Below are 22424 nucleotides of genomic sequence, written 5' to 3' on the forward strand. Positions count from 1 at the left end.
TGGGGAGCGACCCCAATACTCTAATCCCTCTTGGGGCGGTACCGGTCGTCAAGGATTTAAATATTTTGCCATACAAAAATGAGATCTCTGACCTGTTTCTGGTGCTTCGCTGAAGGATACCTACTGCTCGATGCGATGCTGTCAGTGGTGGGTGTCTCGACTTACGTCCCGTGCACACCAGGGTAGTTCGTTGACGGGCCCGCTTTTTCCACTCACGAGTGCTGCTTCGAGGCCAACAATGGAGTGTGGCCGGCTATTGACGAGCGGCTGACGCCCCGGTTGCAGTGGTCACTTCCGATGGCCCGTAGATACGCTGGGGCCTGATCATTAACCCGCCGCGAAACCAGTTACAAGCGGACGAGTCTTCGGACCTTCCCAGAGGCCACGCGACGTGCGTAACCCCCTACACCTACACGGACGAAACACCTTCGCTTGAAGGATATTTGGTCCTTCAAGCGATAACACACAACATTAAAATTTCGGTCCCATGGACTAGAATATTTGTGTCGAACATTTACCTTGACCTCGAGCAATTTCAATCACCGATTTCCGATTCGTAGGCAAATATACTTGACCATTCGTTAATCTACAGACTTCTTCTTCTTCTTCTTCTTCTTCTTATTGGCATTACATCCCCACATAAGGACAGAGCCGCCTCGCAGCTTAGTGTTCATTAAGCACTTCCACAGTTATTAACTGCGAGGTTTTCTAAGCCAGGTTACCATTTTTGCATTTGTATATCATGAGGCTAGCACGATGATACTTTTATGCCCAGGGAAGTCGAGACAATTTCCAATCCGAAAATTGCCTAGACCGGCACCGGAATCGAACCCAGCCACCCTCAGCATGGTCATGCTTTGTAGCCGCGCGTCTTACCGCACGGCTAAGGAAGGCCCCTACAGACATTAAACATTAAAATAGGAAACACTTACTCTCTTACAAAAACTTACATTTCTAGTAAAAATAAATAGGCGCACTTGGGCCTTTTATCACGTCCTAACCACTTGGAAAACTCTCGAGAACTATGGGATACAATATAAATTAACATTTATAATATTGGAAGCTTTTTTCTTTTTACACTACTAACAATATAACTTGCGATTGGCTAGCAACTAGTACAATTTTGCTTCCACTATCTTCGGGACCTACGTCCGTTCACTCTGCCGATCGACTCGGGAAAGAACGATACTCGGACTAAAAATAGATGACCTTTACCTGGGCCATTGCGTAACCGCGAGATTCCCGCACATATATCTACTTCAAAATTTAGCAAGTCATCCATTGGCCATAGTAGTCCAATTCTGGAGCGGAGCGATGTGATCTGCTTCGCGATGCGTTAAAAATGGATGCTTTCTCGCCACCTATAGCGATCGATTAAAAGGTCTCTAATCCAAATCTTACCCCTGTTTGCAATTGTTGAACTTTCGCTCTCTAACCAGAGGAGTGGAAAGTCCAACCATGTTTTTGTTTTATTTTAAACAATCACCTTGTTGTAACCTTGTTACAACAATGCTAGAATTTCCAAAGAATTTCCGGAAGAATACCAGGGTAAAGTTAAGGAAACTACTGGAGTTTCCGGAAGAACACCTGGGGAAACCTCCTGAGAGATTTTTGGGGAATGATATAATTTTTTCCATGCTGAAAAGTTCCCAAACAGCCGAAGTATTCCGCCAAAAAGACGGCATATCTGGTGTTATGCGATTCTATCGCTTGGCGACAGCGATTCTGCTGCAGTTGGTATGGAAGCGTAAATAGAACATTGCCTGGGGGCCATCCAGAAACCACGTGGTCATATTTTTGAAGATTTTCAACCCCCTCCCCCCATGTGGTCTATCGTGGTCATTTGGCAGACCCCCTCCTCCCCCCCCCTTTGACAACGTGGTTTTTTTTTCAAGTACAAAAATTTAAGAAAAACCCTATGTAACTAAAACATATGGTTCATCTGATCAATTTTGAAGATGGACAATTTCAACTGATTCAAAATCAAACTAAACCCAGCATAGAAATTATAAATTTTCATTAATTCGAAAATGTTGATGATGTTATCATGTTGTAATGTGTATCAGGTATTAGGATATCTAGAACTCGCATACCTTTGATGCATCAGGAGGATACAAAAAATGTTATAAAAATTTCGAGAAAAATTTGTAATGGCTTAGAAATTTTACAAAATATCCCTAAATTTTTTTAATTTCTTTATTGGTGATTTTTTTTAAATACATAATTGCAATTTTTACTTTTACAAGTGCTAATTTATTATTGTTTTGTGAAACATTTTCAACTGTTTATGGAAATTTTGCATTATTTGTAGTAATTCTATGTTTATTTAATACTCATACCCTAATTTCTTCATTAGCAATTTCCTATTCTATTATGGAAAATTTCTATTTTTTCTCTAATAAATAGATTTTCAATCTAGAGCTGGCTCATCTCTCAAAATTTCTAATTCTCCATTGAAATTTTATTTTGATATTGACTCGTGGAATTCAATGATGCCGTACTAAAAATATTTTCTCGGTCATTCTGATGTCTTTCGAATAATTTCCCAAGGAACTTCTATTCCACATCTCGAATATGCTTCAGTAAATGGTCATTTCATAAGCGACTCATAGAGGAATGAATGTATTATAGATCAATTATCATTTTGGAGTTCGGATCATTCGATTTATCCAATTAACCAAATTATGAATGATGTATGATATAATATCCCATTAGGTCCATTGGGTTGATATGACAATTATTATTTATACAAGCTACTACAGACTTTTTAGTTAAGAAAATTATTTTGAGCTTTTTAATGGAATGTCTTTACTTGTCATAAGACGAGTTTGTACCTTCCCATTTAATTCCACCACTTGATTGTACCTTGACAGATACGTATTTCGACCTCAACAGTAAGGTCGTCTTCAGTGTTTCGTACTTGACTCGACTTAGGTTATATAAAACTTTTAGGTTTTAGGCCCAGTGCTTCTAAGACCCTACAAAAAAAGTTTGCGAACAAACCTCATAGTCATTGTGCAACTTGATGTTGACTCAAGATAATTTTGGGTACCTCGTCTCTTGGATCTCATGTTAATGGAAATTAGGATCATATGCTTATTTCATCGGATTGGGTACATACCGATGATGAGGACATTGCAAATGTCTTGATTGATCACCCGAGAAGTCGTGGGCTGAACTTGAGAGCATTTTGGAGTACCTTGAGCATCTCGTATTCCTGAATATTAATCACTGGCTTAACGTTCAGGATGACCCATCTTATCTGAGTGTTCAGAATGATTCAAACATTTCAACTTCATTTGCATGCTCTTAGAATCGAAATCTTCTCAAGGTTTCGGATATCTGAGTTTTCAGGGTCAGTCAAATTTGAGCTCCCATATTTTTTTCTGTAAAGCCAATATCTAGATGAACAATTTTACTGAAGAAAATGGTGGCCTAGCTCTCTTTTGTGATTTAATAGACAATCTAAAATGCTGGGCATATATGACCCATCCGTCCTGAAAGGGTTGAGATTTGTTTTGGAATTCAATTGCAATCGTTATTATAACACTATTTTTTAACCTAGTTTGTTTTAGGAATTGGAGTGTTTTTCTTCTGGAACACTGCCACTTTTTTCATATCGCAGGAATCTTCTAAGACCCTTTTATGAATTTAAAAAGCATTTTATTTAGAATTTCATGTTGATTTTTTAAATGCAAGCTTCTCTATGTCATAACCTTTTTCATACGCACTACTAGAATTTTGTGCATTATTGATCGAAAAATTTAATAATGCACCTAAATGTTCTAATTAGGTGCATTATTAAATTTTTCGATCAATTATCCTAATTATTCATTTCGTAAAAACTAGGCTTCTTAATCCTAAATTATTGCCTACATTTATTGCTTGGATTAATTTCAAATTCCAAGATCTTCCTAATTTTCAAGAATAATTATTCTGGAGTTGCAAGGGAAACCCTTCAGAATATTGAGAAGAAATTCTTCGGAGTCTCCACGGAAAAATCTTCAGTATTTCAACGACTTTTTTTTCGAAATTCTGTGTAAGAGTTCCGTAAAATGTTCGGTAGAAATTTTGAATAACTAGAAGAATCCATAGAAGAATCCGAAATGCATATTTACGATGAAAATTCCAATAAACATCAAATTCCGAAGAATTTCCAGTATAAATTAGAAAAAAAATACAGCTTACTTTTTTTACAGAATCTCTAAAGATTTTTTTCAAAATCCTGTGCAACTTTAATGAATCTTCAAAGGAAATTCTTCTAAATTTCCATTTGAATTTTTTTTTCGTTTTTCAAAAGAAATTCTTAGAAATTTTCAGCAGTTTTTTTAATTTCCAAAAGAAATTATTCGGAATATGCCAAAATATTTCCGATGGAAATTCCTAAAATTTTCCAGTAGAAAATCGAAAAAAGTTCATCTGAAACACCAATAATGAATTTCCCGAGGATATTCCGATGTTTTTACAAGTGGAAATAACGGAAAAATTGTACTTTTGTAGTACTTCCAATCGGAATTCCTTAGAAAATAAAATCAAAATTTTAAGGATTTTCTGATGTGAAAATTTCTTAAAATTTCTAAATCATTTCTTGTGCTTCTTTGCATGGTAAAGATTTAAAGCAATGTTTAGCTGAACCTACAAAGAAATCAAAATGACTTTCCGAAGAAAAATGAATTTCCCATGAAATTTTGGAAGAATTTATGATGCAAATTCAAAAAAACTTGAACCTTGAGAATCCTAAAGAATTATTCTTTGAAAATCCAAAGTATTTTTTGAAGATAATCCATAGACTCTTCCGTTGAAATTCTAAATAATGTCTCGAATAAAAAAATACTTGGAATATTTTAAAAAAAATGATAGAATTCACAAAGAGCGTAAAAATTTTCATTTCAAATACCAAATTTGAAAAAAAAAAAAATCCAAAAGCAAAAAAATCAACGGTAATATCAAAGTGTTTCATGTGACATTGGCTATTTAATTTCTCATGAAAATTCAGAAGATTTTTTCTTGAAAAATTAAGAAGTCTTCTTCTTCTTCTATGGCTTCATATTCCAATTGGAAGTTGGTTTGCTTTTCAACTTAGTTTATTCTATTAGCATTTCCTCAGTTATAAATTGAAAGTTTTAAATGCCAGCCATTGCACGATTATATATCTTGTGTAGCAAGTACGATGGATACATTATACCTAGTGTGTCGATAATGTTTCCCACCTGAAAACATCCTAGACAGGAACGAGAATCCAACTCGTCATCTCCGGATTGGCAATCCTACGCCTTTGCTCGTAAGGCTAACTGGAGACTGAACATTTTGAAGTGCACTCCCTAAAATGTTCGAAAAACTTATTTTGGAAATGAAAAAGAATTTCTGGTGAAGATTTTGAAGAACTTGTCGAAGAAATTCATTGGAATGTAAAAAATATATGAAAATATGAACATTTTTTCCACCGAAAATTATATGTATTTCCCACGAGACTGTTTTGAATTTTCAGACAGAATTCAAATGGAATTTTTTTTCGGAATTTACACTGGAGATGTTTTGTTTTTTTTTTCATGACCAATTTGTAGCAAAATTTCCAGGCAAAATTTTCCAGAGAGAATTGTTCAAAAAACATTCTAAATGCTAGCACTTCATCAGGATTGTATGAAGTAAGGTCAAAGTTTTTACAGGAAATTTCTTTACTGGATTTTTCCTGAATATCCACAAGAAATTCTTTTGAAGATTTTTCTTGGATTATTGTAAAAACATGAACAGTTTTCAAAACGCTGAGTTGAAAAGACGCTACGTGGGCATCGGCCCTAAGATGCGCTTTGCGTTCAATGATTAAATCATTAAATTTTAATGATTTTTTTTTACACCACTATTGTTATGCACCAAAAGTTTTTCGTGTAAAAAACCACGTGGTTCGAGAGCAACACCCCTCCCCATGTGGCTTATCGTGGTCATTTTTCAAAATCCCCCATATATGACCACGTGGTTTCTGGACGGTCCCCTGCAGCAACCCAACGATAGAATCGCGGCGACTAGTTGTCGCCGTCGCGGCGATGAAATTGCTTAGGTCTGGGGGAGCCTTAATATGGGTTTGTAAAAATCGAAAGAGAAAAAAACAAAGAGAACCTCTTTTTTGATCATTCGACGTTTTTAAAATCAGCAGAGATAATTTTTGCGGTAATAATAATTGATTTTTTTTCTAATATGCACATGCGTTTGAATAAATGCAGTTGCACAACTGAAGAATAGGCACTCTCGCTGGAATTTCTTATTCAATGTTCTTTTTAGGAATACATATTTTCATATGCTATAAGATTTTATCCGTTGCTTGTAAGTAGAGCGTTACGGATGAAAGAAGCGACAGTATGGTTTTCAGTTTATTTCAGTTAGTTTGGTTTATATTTCATTGAACGATCTATGCACTGGCACAAAATTTAGGACCCCCTCCTCCCCTCAAAATGTAGACATCTTTGTTACATGTCCCTTATTGGATTGGGTGGAATTCTTTGTCACCGTATCATATATCCTCATAGAGATAAGTCTTCACAAATGTATCAACTATGTCCTTCTGACGACAAATCAAATGCTAGTTTGACGTTGAGCTCCAAATATAATTTTCATCAATAACCTGTTCAATTAATTTATTTAATAATTGAAATAAACAGAATCACGTTTACTCACCGATTAAAGAACGACTCCAGCAGGTAGGTACTGTGAGGCAACGCCTCGATCAGTATGTCCATCGGTAGTTCCGCCACAACGGAGCGCAGCACTGACGGCCCTAGCCGTCCCACCACGGTAGCCGCTTCGCGATACTGGCGACCCTCCGACAGCAGCATCAACCGCCTGAGCACCTGCCGCGGACTGGTAAAACCTTCGCGACCATCACGCGGTGGCCCTCGTATTCGCTCGCGGCTGTCAGCCATGACGGAAAGATAACGGACTTTCCGAGATTTGGGCAGCTAAAGCACTAGCCACTGCACGGGCGGAGATGATGCAAACGCTGCACCACCGAAAGCGCCGGTGGACTCTTCTTGCTACCGACGACGTTCGCGCTTATTGTCAATGGATTAAGGTGAAGGTCTCCGTCACGATCGTTGCCCCCAGCAGTGGCCACAACCATCGCGCGCAGTTCCTTTCTCTCTGCAGCGCCGCACCGTTCTCCGGTGAAATCAATTGTAGCAATTGCACTTCTGCGGTTTGGGATGGAAAGTTTGTTGCTGGGAAGCCGGTAAATGTTTTGTTTGAATTCGATCAGAAATATTTGAAGGACTGATTACGGATTAGGTCACTTTGGTAAAAGTAAACGAAAAGCAACACATATTAGGCTAACCTATTTTCAACGTACCTTATTCAAACAATTTTTCTAATCGGTGGAAGATCAAATAGTAAACTCTTTCGAAGATTAAAATGGTATCATTAATATACATATGTGTACTTAATAAAACTAATTCAGTGGTAGAAATATTTAAATTCGACACGAGTTTTTGACATTTTATCAAGGTATCTATATGTGTGCTGAATCGGGTCACTTATTGAATTTAATTGAAAACAAAATTGTCGTGAGATTGCGTTGCACTCGTTTCTCGTTTACCATTACTTCACCTGTCCACATATGACCTAAATAAGGCTTGAAACAAATTCTACGATTTTCCCGCGATTAAATCAACTCAACTGTTACACCCAGATTATGCTGGAAACTGTCAACCGAAACGCCTGGGCGCGCGCTGATGACTTAATTTGGTCCAATCAAGCTTTCCCGGTGGAAACGAAGGCATTTGTTCCACCGTTGTGGCGGCCGAGCTTAACGATCACGGAATGACCGATGACGCGACGATGATAATGGGGGGAATTCGTGTTTCATAAGCGTGGTGTGGTCAGTTCCAGCAGCTGATCGAGCGGTTTGTATCTGCGGAGGAGAAAGATAAGTGGCAAAACAGAGGAACAGATTAGTAAACAATAACAGCGCTGGTTGCGATTTCAATTGTTTGGTGTTGATTGCAGGTTGGTGGTGTTTTAAATTTATGACCCGAATAATTGTACAACGGGTTTACATCAGCTTTTAGGTGTTTTTCGGTCAATGAATACAGTTAATAAGTAGAGGCCTAGTAGCGGGTCACTTTTAATTGACTTGGTCACTTTTTTTAGGCCAACCTCTTTAAAAGTAGTTTTTAGATCACCAAAGCAGTTTTTTGTTACAATTTTGAATAAATGACAGGGCTTAGTTTGTCACATCACATGATGCTCAAACTTACCCTCCAGGGGGGAGGGAGAATGGGTCATCGCTCTCGCCGAAATCACGGAGGTCGGATAACAAACATATTCAATAAGGTCTCTTATATTTTAGTTTTCTTACCCTCAGATAGATTTTATCTATTCTACAAGCATTATAAGTAGTTGAAGCAGTACCCATTTTCACCCCCCATTTGATCCATTGTCACCCCAATTGCAGTATTTTTTTTTAACTTAATGTACCTAATGGAATAATGTGGGCTCAAGTCCCACCGGCAGCTGAATCTTTTTTCGCAATCTAATGAATTTCTGTCTGTCTGACCCTTATAGACTCGGAAACTACTAAACCGATCGGCGTGAAATTTTGTATGCAGAGGTTTTCGGGGCCGGGAAAAGTTCTTAAAATGGTTCGAGACCCCTCCCCTCTTTGGAAAGGGGGTCTGCCATACAGATGAAACACTAATTTCTTCATAACTCGTATCCCTAGATCTGACACTCCTTGATTTGCTTAGGCATGGTTTCGCAAAGCGTAGGGTTTTTATTCAGTCGGTTCTCCAACTGCTTGCACCGATGCAGTGACATCAGATGGCTTTCAGGAAACTGTGGATTATCGAATTTCCACAACAGTCCGGTTTCGAAGCGATCTCCCACTCGTACAGTTGTTGTCTCCAGAATTTCCCTGGCTCTCCTATCTTCCGCGGTCTCCTTCAGTTTACAGATCACCGACTCCTCCAGCGCGTACTATCGTTTGACCAGATCGTTTATCTGTTTATTCGTATGCGCCTCGGACGATTCTGCTCCACGCGTTGGACCGTATATAGTCCACCCCAACGGCGACTTTACCGCTATGGGCTCTCCAGGTTCACCTAGTCTAGCGGCAATCGGCGCCATCGTATGTAGATTGTTCAATCAAGATTCTAGGTCGGGTTTTTCGATACGATGTGATTGATAGACCACGGAGGTGTTCGTACCGTTTTATCCTGAGCATCTATTGACTGCTCTGGTAGCGCTAATTTTCTTACAGTGCATATCTCGTTGATCAGCAATCGCTGAGTTCCTCCACCCGCATAAATCTCTAGGCTGATGCTGCTCGAGTCATTTTCGACGCTGGCATCGTCTCCTGTCCACCGGATCTCGAGTCTTTGCCGGATGCCCTCTGCGCCCAGTTGGTCTGCCAGTGCCTTCTCCACCATTGTAACTGATGCTTCTTCTTCCAGAAACGCTTGGGTAGTTACGGATTTGCATACGGATTAATAAGTTGCTGTTTAGCCGGATGTGGGCATTCATAACGACCATTCCTGGCCCCTGATGTAGCAACGGATTGTGCCTTTCCAATGTGCCACCCGACAATGGTGCACCACATTCTGAACGTGCACTCCGCGCAGCCATGGTCGTTCAGGCATGTATCACAAAGTTTCCATTTCCACTCGAGCTTCACCCGATGTCATGCTTCTGAAATCCTGGCAGAATCCCAATCGATGGTCCGTCCGCTTACAAACCTTGCACGCCTTTTGTCTAGATCCCACCGTGGCCGGCCTATTGACGACCGACTTCATAGCACCTCTCTCCTTACTCCATCCTTCCCTGAAGCCGGAGCTTCCTGGTTTCGCCTCGGGCTTAAAGTCATCAAAAACGTTCGCTTCGCGTGCTTCGGCCACAATTCCCGAAATAAAATTAATGAAAGTATGGATTAATGAAGGTATGGAGCTTCTTTCGATTATGGTATCGCAGCCATTCGCGCTTGCCGCCGGAAGGAAGCTTGTCGGCCAGATCCTGCACTAACAACAGGCGGCCTCTTAGTGCTCGCATAGCTGCTTCATTTCTGAACCGAACGCTATGAATGTCGCCAATTTGTCTACGCCTACGCACCTTCTCCAGATGACATTGTAGCAGTTGCTCCGGACGACCAATATAGCTGTCTCAGCTTACTTATTACCTTCGGAACAGATTTAGGGAACAACAGCTGCCCTCAAACACTTTCCAAAGGCTTTCCTGCAGCCGCACAAGATTCTCGACGTCAGTGAATCCACATGCCTCGTTGGATGCCTTGTACGTGCCGATAATCAATGGCCATTACTCCGGTCTGCCGGAGTAAACACCGGAAGCTTATTTGTTGCTCCGCTCCCTTGTCGGCGCACTGTGCTACTCCCCAGCCCATTTTCGACGACTTTCCTAATTTTCAGCTTAGGTTTCCCCTTCTTCTTTGCTTGTTCCCATTTCATCTTCGGTTTCCTCTTCATCTGTTTCTTCTTTAGATTCTTCATCGAAAGCGGTGTCTTCTTCTTCTTCGGAGTCTTCCTCACTGATTTCAAACTCTTGCTCGCACCGGGGGACAATCTGCTCCTTTTCCAACTGCTTCGATACCACTACCTCTGAATTTCTGAGAGGCGTTCCTAGAGCCTTCTCCTTCGTCGGACTACCTTCTTATTTCAACTGCATTTGCTTCACTTCCTCCCGCACACTACACATCTTCACTTCGAAAGAGTCAAGCATCTTTTTCAACTCTACCAGATGTTTTTTCTTGTCTAATGGGGCCATCTCCATGAGCACCTTCTCATTTTGCCTCTGTTTCGGCCTAATCGCGTGCTCGAGTTTCATCTTCTTCTATTTTAACGCCGTCTCCATCTCAATCCGCTTCTGAAGAATGATCATCTCAATCTCCATCTCCCTCTCTTTCGCCTGCTGTTCATCTTCTAACGACTTCAAACACTTTTTCAACTCTGAACCGGAATCATTGGCTATCTAAGACTTATTACTAGCCCTGTAGAAATCTTCCCCTACTGCTTTATTTTTCTTACTACTCTTCTTCTTCTTTTCCTCCTCTCGTCTTCGGACTCGACTTCGGAAGTTGTTCCGCAGATACCGCAGGCATTCATCGACATCTCCGCCGCTTGGTTGTGTCCGATTTTACTTTTTTAAGAATGTTCGGAATCGGTCCAAAGAAAGACTTTTTATTCTGTAGCAGTCTTGTGATCAGTTCAAAACTGTAATGTCGAGTTTCATTATAAATATTTTTGTTATTGTGATGCAACAATACAACACCAAATTTCCAGTAATAAACCTGTCACAACTTCATTTCATTAATTTTGTTTTTAAACTCTGTTTTTTTACTTACTACCTAATCTGTTTTACTCGCTTCTTCCTACTGAGTTTAACACCACTTTGACCGTTCGTGTCTGTGTTCTGGTATGAAGTATCATTCATTTATTTTTACTTTCGAAGATATTCTTTCGAAACTCACCACTCTTCAAATACAGATCATAATCCGAAACTACAATTGACTTTCCTGACAATTTCACCTTCCGCTTGTCCATTGAATAAATACGCTGCCAAAACTTTTTACTTCAACCGTTTTATTGTCGTTCACCTTCTTTCTTTATTTTACGTAAACAAATCCAATGACATCGCGCATTATTGACTGGTTGAACATATTTCTCACCATTTGGGTAGTGCTCACTGTTCACGATTGGGTGAGCGTATTGAGTGAGTACAGTACCAAACAATAGAACAAACGTTTTTGCTTATTACAGCGCTCCTAGTGGACGGTTTCGGAAGCTTTTGACGTTTTCTGTTAACAATAAGAACGGCAATAACAAAAGATATTTTAGTTACTAGATAAAGATTGTCGCTGTCGTCGCTATCCAGAACATCTTTTGCTGGCGAGGATAGCGGAGCAAAATGTCAATAAAGGAAAATCCATACGATTTGACAGCTTGGTACCCAACATGTTCCGGAGCAAAACAAAGGGAACCGAAGCGACAATCTTTATCTAGTAACTAAAATATCTTTTGCAATAACAGAATATTTTTTTCGTTTCATAAAACGGTCTTGTTCTGGAGACATTCACTATGCTAGAGGAGCGTAGGCTAAAAATCGTGCACAGTACTTGGAAAATCCAACCTGGACCGCATCTAAGCTGGCAAAAGTCTTGACTTTTCCTAGAAACACCGTATGGCGCGTGCTCAAAACTTACAAGAAAACTTTATCAACGGCTCGAAAGCCCCATATCAAACGCCGGAGTGGAACTGCCAACCGTCAGCTCCATGGAAAGGTCGTGAGGTCCATCAAAAGTAACCCAGGTATGTCGATCGCGAATTAAGCAAAAAGTATGGTGCCGCCCGAAGTACAGTGCAGCGAATTCGGTACCGCGAAGGCTTACAGGCATACCGCGTCAGTAGGCAACCAAATCGGTCGCTCAAACAGAATACCATAGCTAGAACTCGTGCTCGAAAACTGTATGACAACCTGTTGACCAAGTCAAATGGGTGCATACTTATGGATGATGAAACCTACGTGAAGGCCGACTTCGGACAGCTTCCAGGACCAAAATTTTATAAAGCGGGGGATCGAGGAGCTGTCCCTTCCAGATACAAATTTGTTTTTGCAAATAAATTCGCACACAAATAGGGGGAAAGACGGCTTTGCCAGGTTTTGTTCTATTATTGGCAGGGGGGTTTTGTCAACCAAATTTTATGAAATTTGGCCAAAATGTTCTTTGATTTGCAAAGAATGTTTAGGCCAAATTTGAGCATATTCAGACAGAAAAACCCCCTGCCAATAATAGAACAAAACCTGCCAAAGCCGTCATTCCCCTATATGATCTGGCAGGAATTTGCAGCTGCGGTCAGAAGACAAAGGTTTTCATAACTGAGAAAACGATGAACTCGCAGGTTTACAAAACCGAGTGCCTCCGGAAGCGAGTTTTGCCTCTCATAGTCACATAACGGTCCAGTGACATTTTGGCCGGATCTTGCGAGTTGCCACTACAGCCGGGAAGTGCAACAATGGTATAGCGACAACGGAGTTCAGTTTGTTCCAAAAACCCTCAATCCGTCAAATTGTCCCCAGCTCAGGCCCATAGAAAACTACTGGGCTATTATGAAGAGTAAGCTGAAGGTCAAGGGAACTGTCATCAAAACGGCAGCTCACATGAAAAAATGGTGGAATAAAATCGCCAAAACAGTGGACGAGACCGTTGTGCGTCGCTTGATGGGACGTATTAAGGGAAAAGTTCGAAAATTTCTTCGAAACCATGACGAATAATTCTATTCGTATTTTTTTCGATGTTGAGATGAAAAAGTTTATAAATCCATTAATTCAAATCCGAAATAAACCCAAATTATGTTGTTGTTTGTATTACTAAGTGGGCCATGCTTTAGATCGCTGGTTTGGTACGGCGGACAACTCTTTTCGATCGCAGCGTTTTGCGGAGTACAAAGTACGTTCGATTTCCTGCCATGATGCGTCTCCTTATTTCTCTGCTGGTATCGGGGAAGGGTTATTTGGCCGAAAGCCATTTGGCCGAATGCTACTAGGCCGAAAGTTGTTTGGCTGAATGTACCATTTGGCCGAACAGACCATTAGGGTGAAAGTTATTTGGCCGAAAGGGTAGTTTGACTGAAAGGGTAATTTGGCCGAAAGGGTCGTTTGGTTGTAAGGGTCATTTGACCGAAAAGGTTATTTAGCTGAAAGGGTTATTTGGCTGAAAGGGTTATTTGGTCGAAAGGGTCATTTGGCCAAAAGGGTAATTAGGCCGAAAGGGTCGTTTGGCAGAACAGGTCATTTGGCCGAAAAAGTCATTTGAACGAAAGGGTCGTTTGGCGGCAGAAAAGATCGTTTGGCCAGAATAGTCGTTTGGCCGAAAGGGTCATTAGGCCGAAAGGGTCATTTGGCCGAAAGAGTAATTTGGCAGAAAGGGTAATTTCTCACTTCTCACTGTGAAAAGTGAGTAGTGCGAAGTGGGTAGTTTGACGTCTCACTACTCATTCCACGCTTCTCACTTTTTACAGTGAATGACCCAAAGGACCCTTTCGGCCAAATGACTTTCGGCCAGATGGGTTTCGGCTTAGTGGCATTCGGCCAAATGGGTTTCGGCCAAACGACCCTTCTCCCATTATGCCTAACGTACTTATACCTTACGTGGTATACCCTCTCAAAGGTGGAAGAGATACCATTATGGCTTGACACATACGTACCGCCTACAGAAGGGATATGCTTTAATTGTAGATACCATAGCCATAACCATACTTAATGTAACCAACCAAGGCATAAATTTTGCCTTCGATATGATTTGTATCAGGTAGAAACGAAGAATTGTCCCTATTGTGCAAAAAAAAACTTTCAATAGACTGCCGGAGAGGGCAAAGCAGTCAATGTTATCAAAATCACTCTTTGAATCCTTCAAAATAATCTCAATGAATCCGGCTACCACCGAGTTCAAAACTGTGAGTATTACTCCCCTGCACACATTCATATTGAAGAGCTTTTCATCGATATACAAGATGATGATTTGCCCGTTCGTTGAAGTATCCAATTTCGGCGTCCCGATCATCGGAGTTTTCTAGGGGAAGGTATATTTCCCGCAAAAGTATATCTGGATACGGCTAGTGGCCGAAAGCTCGAAGTAACAGGTTACGTGAACCTACCGATATGTTTTATTGGACGAACTTAATTGATCGTCACTCTTATAGTACTACTTCGCCAAAGCGCCAAGAACAAATTAATAAAACATTAGATAACAAGCTAGAAGTGGGCATAATCGAACGGTCGTACAGTAACTGGGTTCTCAGGCTTGTCCCCCTAGACAAACCGGACGATTGTGCCTAGACGCTCGCAAATTAAATGAACGGACTGTGAGAGATTCATATTAGCACCATGTAAGCACATATTTGTACATTGATTTGTCAAAAGCGTTTCTGCAAATTCCATTCGGACCATAATGCCATTCGGTTTGGTAAACAGCACTGCAACGCTGTCTCGTCTGATGGACCGAGTGTTGGGCGCTGGTGAACTGGAACCTAAGTTTTTTGTCTACCTGTTCCTGAGTGGAACTTTCGAGGAACATCTCTTGTTCCTCAAGGAAGTGGCTGCTTGTTCGAATAGGGCGAATTTACAAAAATCTAAATTTTGCGTTTCTGAGCTCCTCTATTTGGGTTACATTTTGTCTACCAAAGGACAAAATGCCAACCCAGATCGATTGGAGCCCATTCTAAACACTAGAATTCGTGCCTTGAGCTTCCTTGGCATAAGTAACTATTTTTTATCTTTCGTTTATATTGGAGGCTCAATTGCCGTGAAGCGTTACGGAGCCGAAATCATGTTTAAGGTCACTCCTGACGGAATCCAAGTTTAAAAGTGCTCGCGTTTTCGGGGGCACACCACTCGATACGGAAGCAACGCACAACTGTCATTTTTATTATTCCACGCATGCTGCGACGCAGCAAAACTAAATCAACAAAAATGACAGTTGTGCGCCGCCTCTGAAACGAGTGGTGTGCCCCCGAAAACGCGAGCACTTTGGAACTTGGATTCCGTCAGGAGTGACCTTAACAATTCATTTCTAAATTCTTATAGGGGAACGGTTCGCCTTTTCATCTCATAGCTCCTATTTCCATCCCGCAATGGAAAGGAATTGAGTTTGTTTATTATTTTGGGGAACCGAAAGACTCGCGGTTTGGTCGAGGTTAGGGAATACAATAGTATAGTAGGAAAGGAAGGAAATTTAGGGTGCTTAAGTAATTACAGTGCTGATGTTCACATAGTTGATATTCTTGGCGATGTTTCACATCTGTAACGGGACAAACAAACATTTTCTTGGGAGAGAACAATGAGAGGAAGGCATGCGGAAAGGATTAACGACAGACATTGAAATGGACAACTAGAGGAAGACATTCGATATGGGGTACGACAGACAAAGGGATGGGCAGACTAAGATCACAGTCGTACTTCAGCAACTTTCACAAATTGGTGGACGAGGGACATGTATTCGAGATCAAGGCCCGCCAACACTTCTCTAATAGGCTTTGGTTGTTTTCTTCGAACCCGGAGATGTTCAGTTCATGCAGATCTGGGGCTGCGATTCCCCTCGCACGCCCACACGACATGATCAATGTCCTGATAATCCTCGCCGCAAACACAGGGATTGCTTTCCGAGAGCCCCACTCTGAACAGATGTGCGTTTAAAGTGTAATGATTGGACATTAGACAACACATGCTTCGAATGGAGTCACGTCCTATATTCATTTTTTTTAACCATGACGAATTGAATACAGTCATCTACCCAACTTTCCATTTGTCCATTTCTGCTGCCCTGCCAGCTGATCAAGGTTTCCTGACGAACTAAAGAGAACAATTCATCGAAGGTGATTTGCCGATCGTAAATATCACCTTCCACAGCGCCCACCTTAACCAAAGAGTCCGCTTTCTCATTTCCCGGGATCGAGCAATGAGAAGGGATCCAAGCCATGGTGATTGTGAATGACCTTTTTGATAAAGCACTCAAAGCTTTCCGTATCCCGGAGTCGGAGTGATAATTCCGCGAACGAACTGCCAGTGGCAGTACTCCCGCAAGTACTTCCAGACTCATCGTATGAGTCGAATTCATACAACCCAATGCGATACGGAGACAGTGGTACTGAATCCGTTGAAGCTTCAGCATGTGGGTTTTAGTCGCGGACTGGAAGCAGAAACTACCGTATTCGAGAACCGACAGAATAGTTGTTCGGTACAAAGTGATAAGATCTTCGGGATGCGCTCCTCACCAAGTTCCCGTTATCGTTCGCATGGAGTTGATTCTTTTCTGGCATTTTTGTGTCAGATACACAATGTGCGAAGCATTTAAAATACATGCTATGAGTGATTGCCTTACCCATCGGTTGGAGCTTTGCCGGCTTATGTTTTTTTGAAAAGTCAACCATCTCAGTTTTCTCCGGAGAGAATGCGATACCCAGCTTTAAAGCCCAAGTAGACAAATTGTCCAGAGTATCTTGCAACGGTCCTTGCAGAATGCAGATCAACTGCGGTTGGCCATGAAACGGATACAACACAATCATCTGCAAGCTGTCTTAACGAGCAATTTAGCATGAGACATTCATCAATGTCTTTGACTCAAAACTTGTAAAGAAGGGGGCTTAAACATGAGCCCTAAGGGAGACCCATGTAGCTAATTCGTGTAGTTGCCGAGTCACCTTGAGAAGAACTCACACACTTCTCTGACAACAGATTGTATAAATAATCGCCCATTCTCCGGCTGCAAAACACCCCCCTATAGTGTGTGACAAAATTAGTGTCAGAAAAGTTATAGAAGTGCGCTATATTTTGTCAATGAGGCCAGAAACAATTTCCACCAAATCCATGACAAACACCCGTTTGAATATAACGATAACTAACAAATTGACTGCCATCGAGCCCTGAAGAAGATCCCACCCGTGGATCGAAACGTCGGCGATGAAATAAAATTGTCAGCGCTATTATTCATGACTGATAGCCAACCCGAAAACTAATTGTTTAAACTTGGTGAAAGTATTGGTAACTATTATCGGCGTTTAATTGCCAATAACAGCGAGGTAATACGCCCCCTCACCGACTTACTGAAGGATAAACCTAAAACAGTCCGATGGAATGATTCGCAGAGTCAGCTTTGGTTAGAATTAAGGAGCGGTTCATAAACGCTCCAATATTGACCATTCCCGATTTCAGTAGAATCTGTGTCAAAAGGTCGAAGGTCAAAAGGTCGAAGGACAAAAGGTCGAAAGGACAAAAGGTCAAAGGGTCAAAAGGTCGAAGGGTCAAAAGGTCGAATGGACAAAAGGTCGAAGGGTCAAAAGGTCGAATTTGTATCATAACGTCGAAGGACAAAAGGTCGAAGGACAAAAGGTCGAAAGGACAAAAAAACAAGGAATTTGTAGTGAAAAGAGAGACGTAAGAAAAGTGTAATGAGCATAGATAAATGGGAAGTGAAAAGTGAGAAGTGAGAATTGATAAGTGAGAAATGAGAAGTTAGTAGTGAGAAGTGAAAAGTGAATAGTGAGTTGTGAAAAGTGAGAAGTGATAAGTGAACAGTGAGTAGTGAGTGAGAAGTGAGAAGTGCGTATTGAGAGGTGAGAAATGCGTAGTGAGAGGTGAAATGTAAAAAGGAAGAAATGAGAAGTAGAAAGTGACAAGTGAGAAATGTGATATAAGGAGTGATAAAAATGAGAAGTGAAAAGATAGAAAGAAGGGAGGGAGGAAAAATATACTGTAAGAAAGTAAAATGAAGAATGAAGAAGAACAGAAGAAGAAAAGAAACCAAAAAAGAAAGAAAGATGAAGGAAGATGGAAGAAGGAAAAAAGAAGGACGAAGGGAGAATGAAGAAGGAGAGAAGACACAACGATGCAAAAAAAAGAAAGAAGCAAGTAACAGAGAATGGAAAAATAGAAAAGAAATAAGGCTTGTTCGCGACAAAATCTGGACACATAACTTTAAGAAAAAATAAACTGCTGTTGGTTTAATTCGGTACGTTTTTCACTTCAAATGGCTTCATTCCTTATCGATGCTTCGATGTACAGGGGTTAAGCAAAATGATTGAGATAGGCTAAATTTGGCCCAAATTCAAATCCTTATAACTTCTTGCAAAACTGATGAAATTGGACAAAACCGGGAACATTCGACGGCAAATTTAGTCAAGATTTGAGAACATGCATGGTCACGAATACTGGCCACCGGACATCAAAGATGTTCCGGATTTTCGGAGGCCATGCCAAAAACATATTTTTTCTGCCGCTCGTATTTTTGTGTGGTTTGAAGTTACATCGATAAACAATATTTTCCTAGAAACTAGATCTTATTGAAAATTGAATGCGGGCGATTGCGCTAAGATCCGTTGAAAAACATCCGAGATATGGCCATTTCAGTAAACCTGGTTCCGGATACTATGGTCAATTATGTATATCCTTCCAATCACGTATATATTATCCGGTACCATGCTTCAGGAAGCATATTCAGGACGATCAGTAGCCCTGACCACTCTGTAGTAGGTTCCAGGTGCCCCGGGGGAAGTGGCAAATTTGAAAAACAAACAGAACCCTATCAATATGGGTATCAAACTTCAAGATTTTCGAGGTGATACTTTGAAATGCATTTTAGAACCAGCAGCTGTCATGACCACTCTGTAGTAGGTTCCAGGTGTCCTGGGAAGTGGCCAATTTGCAAAATGTTCGAATCCATATAAAAATGAGTATCAAAGTTCAAGATTTTCCATGGAGATGCTTCAGGAAGCATATTCAGGACGATCATTTTCCCTGGCCACTCTGTAGTAGGTTCCAGGTGCCCCGGGGGAAGTGGCCAATTTGAAAAACGTTCAGAACCCTATCAATATGGGTATCAAACTTCAAGATTTTTCATGAAGATGCTTCAGAAAGCATATTCAGGACAATCAGTTTCCCTGGCCACTCTGTCGTACGATCCAGGTGCACGGGGGAAGTGGCCAATTTGAAAAACGTTCAGAGCCCAATCAATATGGGTATCAAACTTCAAGATTTGTTGAGGTGATACCTTTAAATGAATTTTAGAACCAGCAGCTGTCATGACCACTTTGTGGTAGGTTTCAGGTGTCCTTGGGAAGTGGCCAAGTTGCAGAAGGGTCGAAACCATATCAGAATGGACATCAAAGTTCAAGGTTTTTCATGGAGAGGTTTTTGGACTCTTCCGTCGAATAGAGTTCGCCGCAGCAAGAAGTTGACCATCTACAAAACGCTCATTAGACTGGTCTGCCTCTATGGCCACGAAAGTTGGATGTTGCTGGCGAAGGACCAACGCGCCCTTGAAGTTTCCGAATGGAAGGTGTTGCGGACCATCTATGGTGGGTTGCAGATGAAAGAAAATGGAGGTGGTGGTCGATCCCCTGTGACCGCATCGCGCCTCTTCTTCTTGTACCAGTCGGATCATTATCGAGCACCATCTCAATCGGGTTGTCGTCTGACATTCTGGCTACATGCCCGGCCCACCGTAACCGCCAAAATTGTACCATGTGGTAGTTCTCCTAACAGTTACAACTCGTGGTTCATTGGCCTCCACCACCACCTCCATTGGCTTCCATCTGCACCCCACCATAAATAGTCCGCAACACCTTCCATTCGGAAACTCCAATGGCGCGTTGGTCCTTCGCTAGCAACATTTAACTTTCGTGGCCATAGAGGCCGACCAGTCTAATGAGCGTTTTGTAGATGGTCAACTTCGTGCGGCGGCGAACTCTATTCGACAGGAGAGTCCAAAAGCATCTCCATGAAAAACCTTGAACTTTGATAATGAGTATTGAGTATTTGATATGGTTTCAAACATTTTGCAAATTGGTCACTTCCCGAAACACCTGGAACCTACTACAGAGTGGTCATGTCAGCTTCTGGTTCTAAAATGCATTTAAAAGTATCACCTCGAAAAATCTTGAAGTTTGGAACCCATATTGATATGGTTCTGAACGTTTTTCAAATTGGCCACTTCCTTCGGGGCACCTGGAACCTACTACGGAGTGGTAAGGGCAACTGATCGTCCTGAATATGCTTCCTGAAGCATCTCCATGAAAAATCTTGAAGTTTGATACCCATATTGATAGGGTTCTGAACGTTTTTCAAATTGGCCACTTTCCCCGGGGCACCTGGAACCTACTACAGAGTGGTCAGAGCAACTGATCATCCTGAATATGCTTCCTGAAGCATCTTCATGAAAATCTTGAAGTTTGATACCCATATTGATAGGGTTCTGAACGTTTTTCAAATTGGCCACTTCCCCCGGGGCACCTGGAACCTACTACAGAGTGGTCAGAGCAACTGATCATCCTGAATATGCTTCCTGAAGCATCTTCATGAAAAATCTTGAAGTTTGATACCCATATTGATAGGGTTCTGAACGTTTTTCAAATTGGCCACTTCCTCCGGGGCACCTGGAACCTACTACAGAGTGGTCAGAGCAACTGATCATCCTGAATATGCTTCCTGAAGCATCTCCATGAAAAATCTTGAAGTTTGATACCCATATTGATAGGGTTCTGAACGTTTTAAAAATTGGCCACTTCCCCCGGGGCACCTGGAACCTACTACAGAGTGGTCAGAGCAACTGATCATCCTGAATATGCTTCCTGAAGCATCTTCATGAAAAATCTTGAAGTTTGATACCCATATTGATAGGGTTCTGAACGTTTTTCAAATTGGCCACTTCCCCCGGGGCACCTGGAACCTACTACAGAGTGGTCAGAGCAACTGATCATCCTGAATATGCTTCCTGAAGCATCTTCATGAAAAATCTTGAAGTTTGATACCCATATTGATAGGGTTCTGAACGTTTTTCAAATTGGCCACTTCCCCGGGGCACCTGGAACCTACTACAGAGTGGTCAGAGCAACTGATCATCCTGAATATGCTTCCTGAAGCATCTTCATGAAAAATCTTGAAGTTTGATACCCATATTGATAGGGCACTGAACGTTTTCAAACTTGGCCACTTCCCAGGGCACCTGGAACCTACTACAGAGTGGTCAGAGCAACTGATCATCCTGAATATGCTTCCTGAAGCATCTTCATGAAAAATCTTGAAGTTTGATACCCATATTGATAGGGTTCTGAACGTTTTTCAAATTGGCCACTTCCCCAGGGCACCTGGAACCTACTACAGAGTGGTCAGGGTAACTGATCGTCCTGAATATGCTTCCTGAAGCATCTCCATAAAAAATCTTGAAGTTTGATACCCATATTGATAGGGTTCTGAACGTTTTTCAAATTGGCCATTATAAAGTGGTCAGGGTAACTGATCATCCTGAATATGCTTCCTGAAGCATCTTCATGAAAAATCTTGAAGTTTGATACCCATATTGATAGGGTTCTGAACGTTTTTCAAATTGGCCACTTCCCCCGGGGCACCTGGAACCTACTACAGAGTGGTCAGAGCAACTGATCATCCTGAATATGCTTCCTGAAGCATCTTCATGAAAAATCTTGAAGTTTGATACCCATATTGATAGGGTTCTGAACGTTTTTCAAATTGGCCACTTCCCCGGGGCACCTGGAACCTACTACAGAGTGGTCAGGGCAACTGCTCGTCCTGAATATGCTTCCTGAAGCATCTTCATGAAAATCTTGAAGTTTGATACCCATATTGATAGGGTTCTGAACGTTTTCAAATTGGCCACTTCCCCGGGGCACCTGGAACCTACTACAGAGTGGTCAGAGCAACTGATCATCCTGAATATGCTTCCTGAAGCATCTTCATGAAAAATCTTGAAGTTTGATACCCATATTGAAAGGGTTCTGAACGTTTTTCAAATTGGCCACTTCCCCCGGGGCACCTGGAACCTACTACAGAGTGGTCAGAGCAACTGATTATCCTGAATATGCTTCCTGAAGCATCTTCATGAAAAATCTTGAAGTTTGATACCCATATTGAAAGGGTTCTGAACG

The 22424-nt window shown here is 41.4% G+C and overlaps 1 protein-coding gene across 3 annotated transcripts in view; it reads right to left on the bottom strand.

The window, feature by feature from the left end:
- LOC134202768 (uncharacterized) overlaps nucleotides 1-22424 on the bottom strand; it is a 126305-nt gene that overhangs the window by 37024 nt on the left and 66857 nt on the right. The window contains exons 3-4 of one of the 3 annotated variants that reach the window (XM_062677760.1): nucleotides 7664-7897; nucleotides 6670-7208 (exon numbers count right to left, since the gene is read on the bottom strand). In XM_062677760.1, coding sequence (XP_062533744.1) covers nucleotides 6670-6914 — 245 coding nt within the window. In that variant the 5' untranslated portion in view covers nucleotides 6915-7208; nucleotides 7664-7897. Of the gene's footprint in view, nucleotides 1-6669; nucleotides 7280-7336; nucleotides 7898-22424 lie in introns of all 3 variants that reach the window. The other 2 variants (XM_062677758.1, XM_062677757.1) reach the window with 2 other exon arrangements.

The sequence above is a fragment of the Armigeres subalbatus genome, unplaced genomic scaffold, assembly GCF_024139115.2.
Source record: "Armigeres subalbatus isolate Guangzhou_Male unplaced genomic scaffold, GZ_Asu_2 Contig141, whole genome shotgun sequence".
Lineage (NCBI taxonomy): Eukaryota > Metazoa > Arthropoda > Insecta > Diptera > Culicidae > Armigeres > Armigeres subalbatus.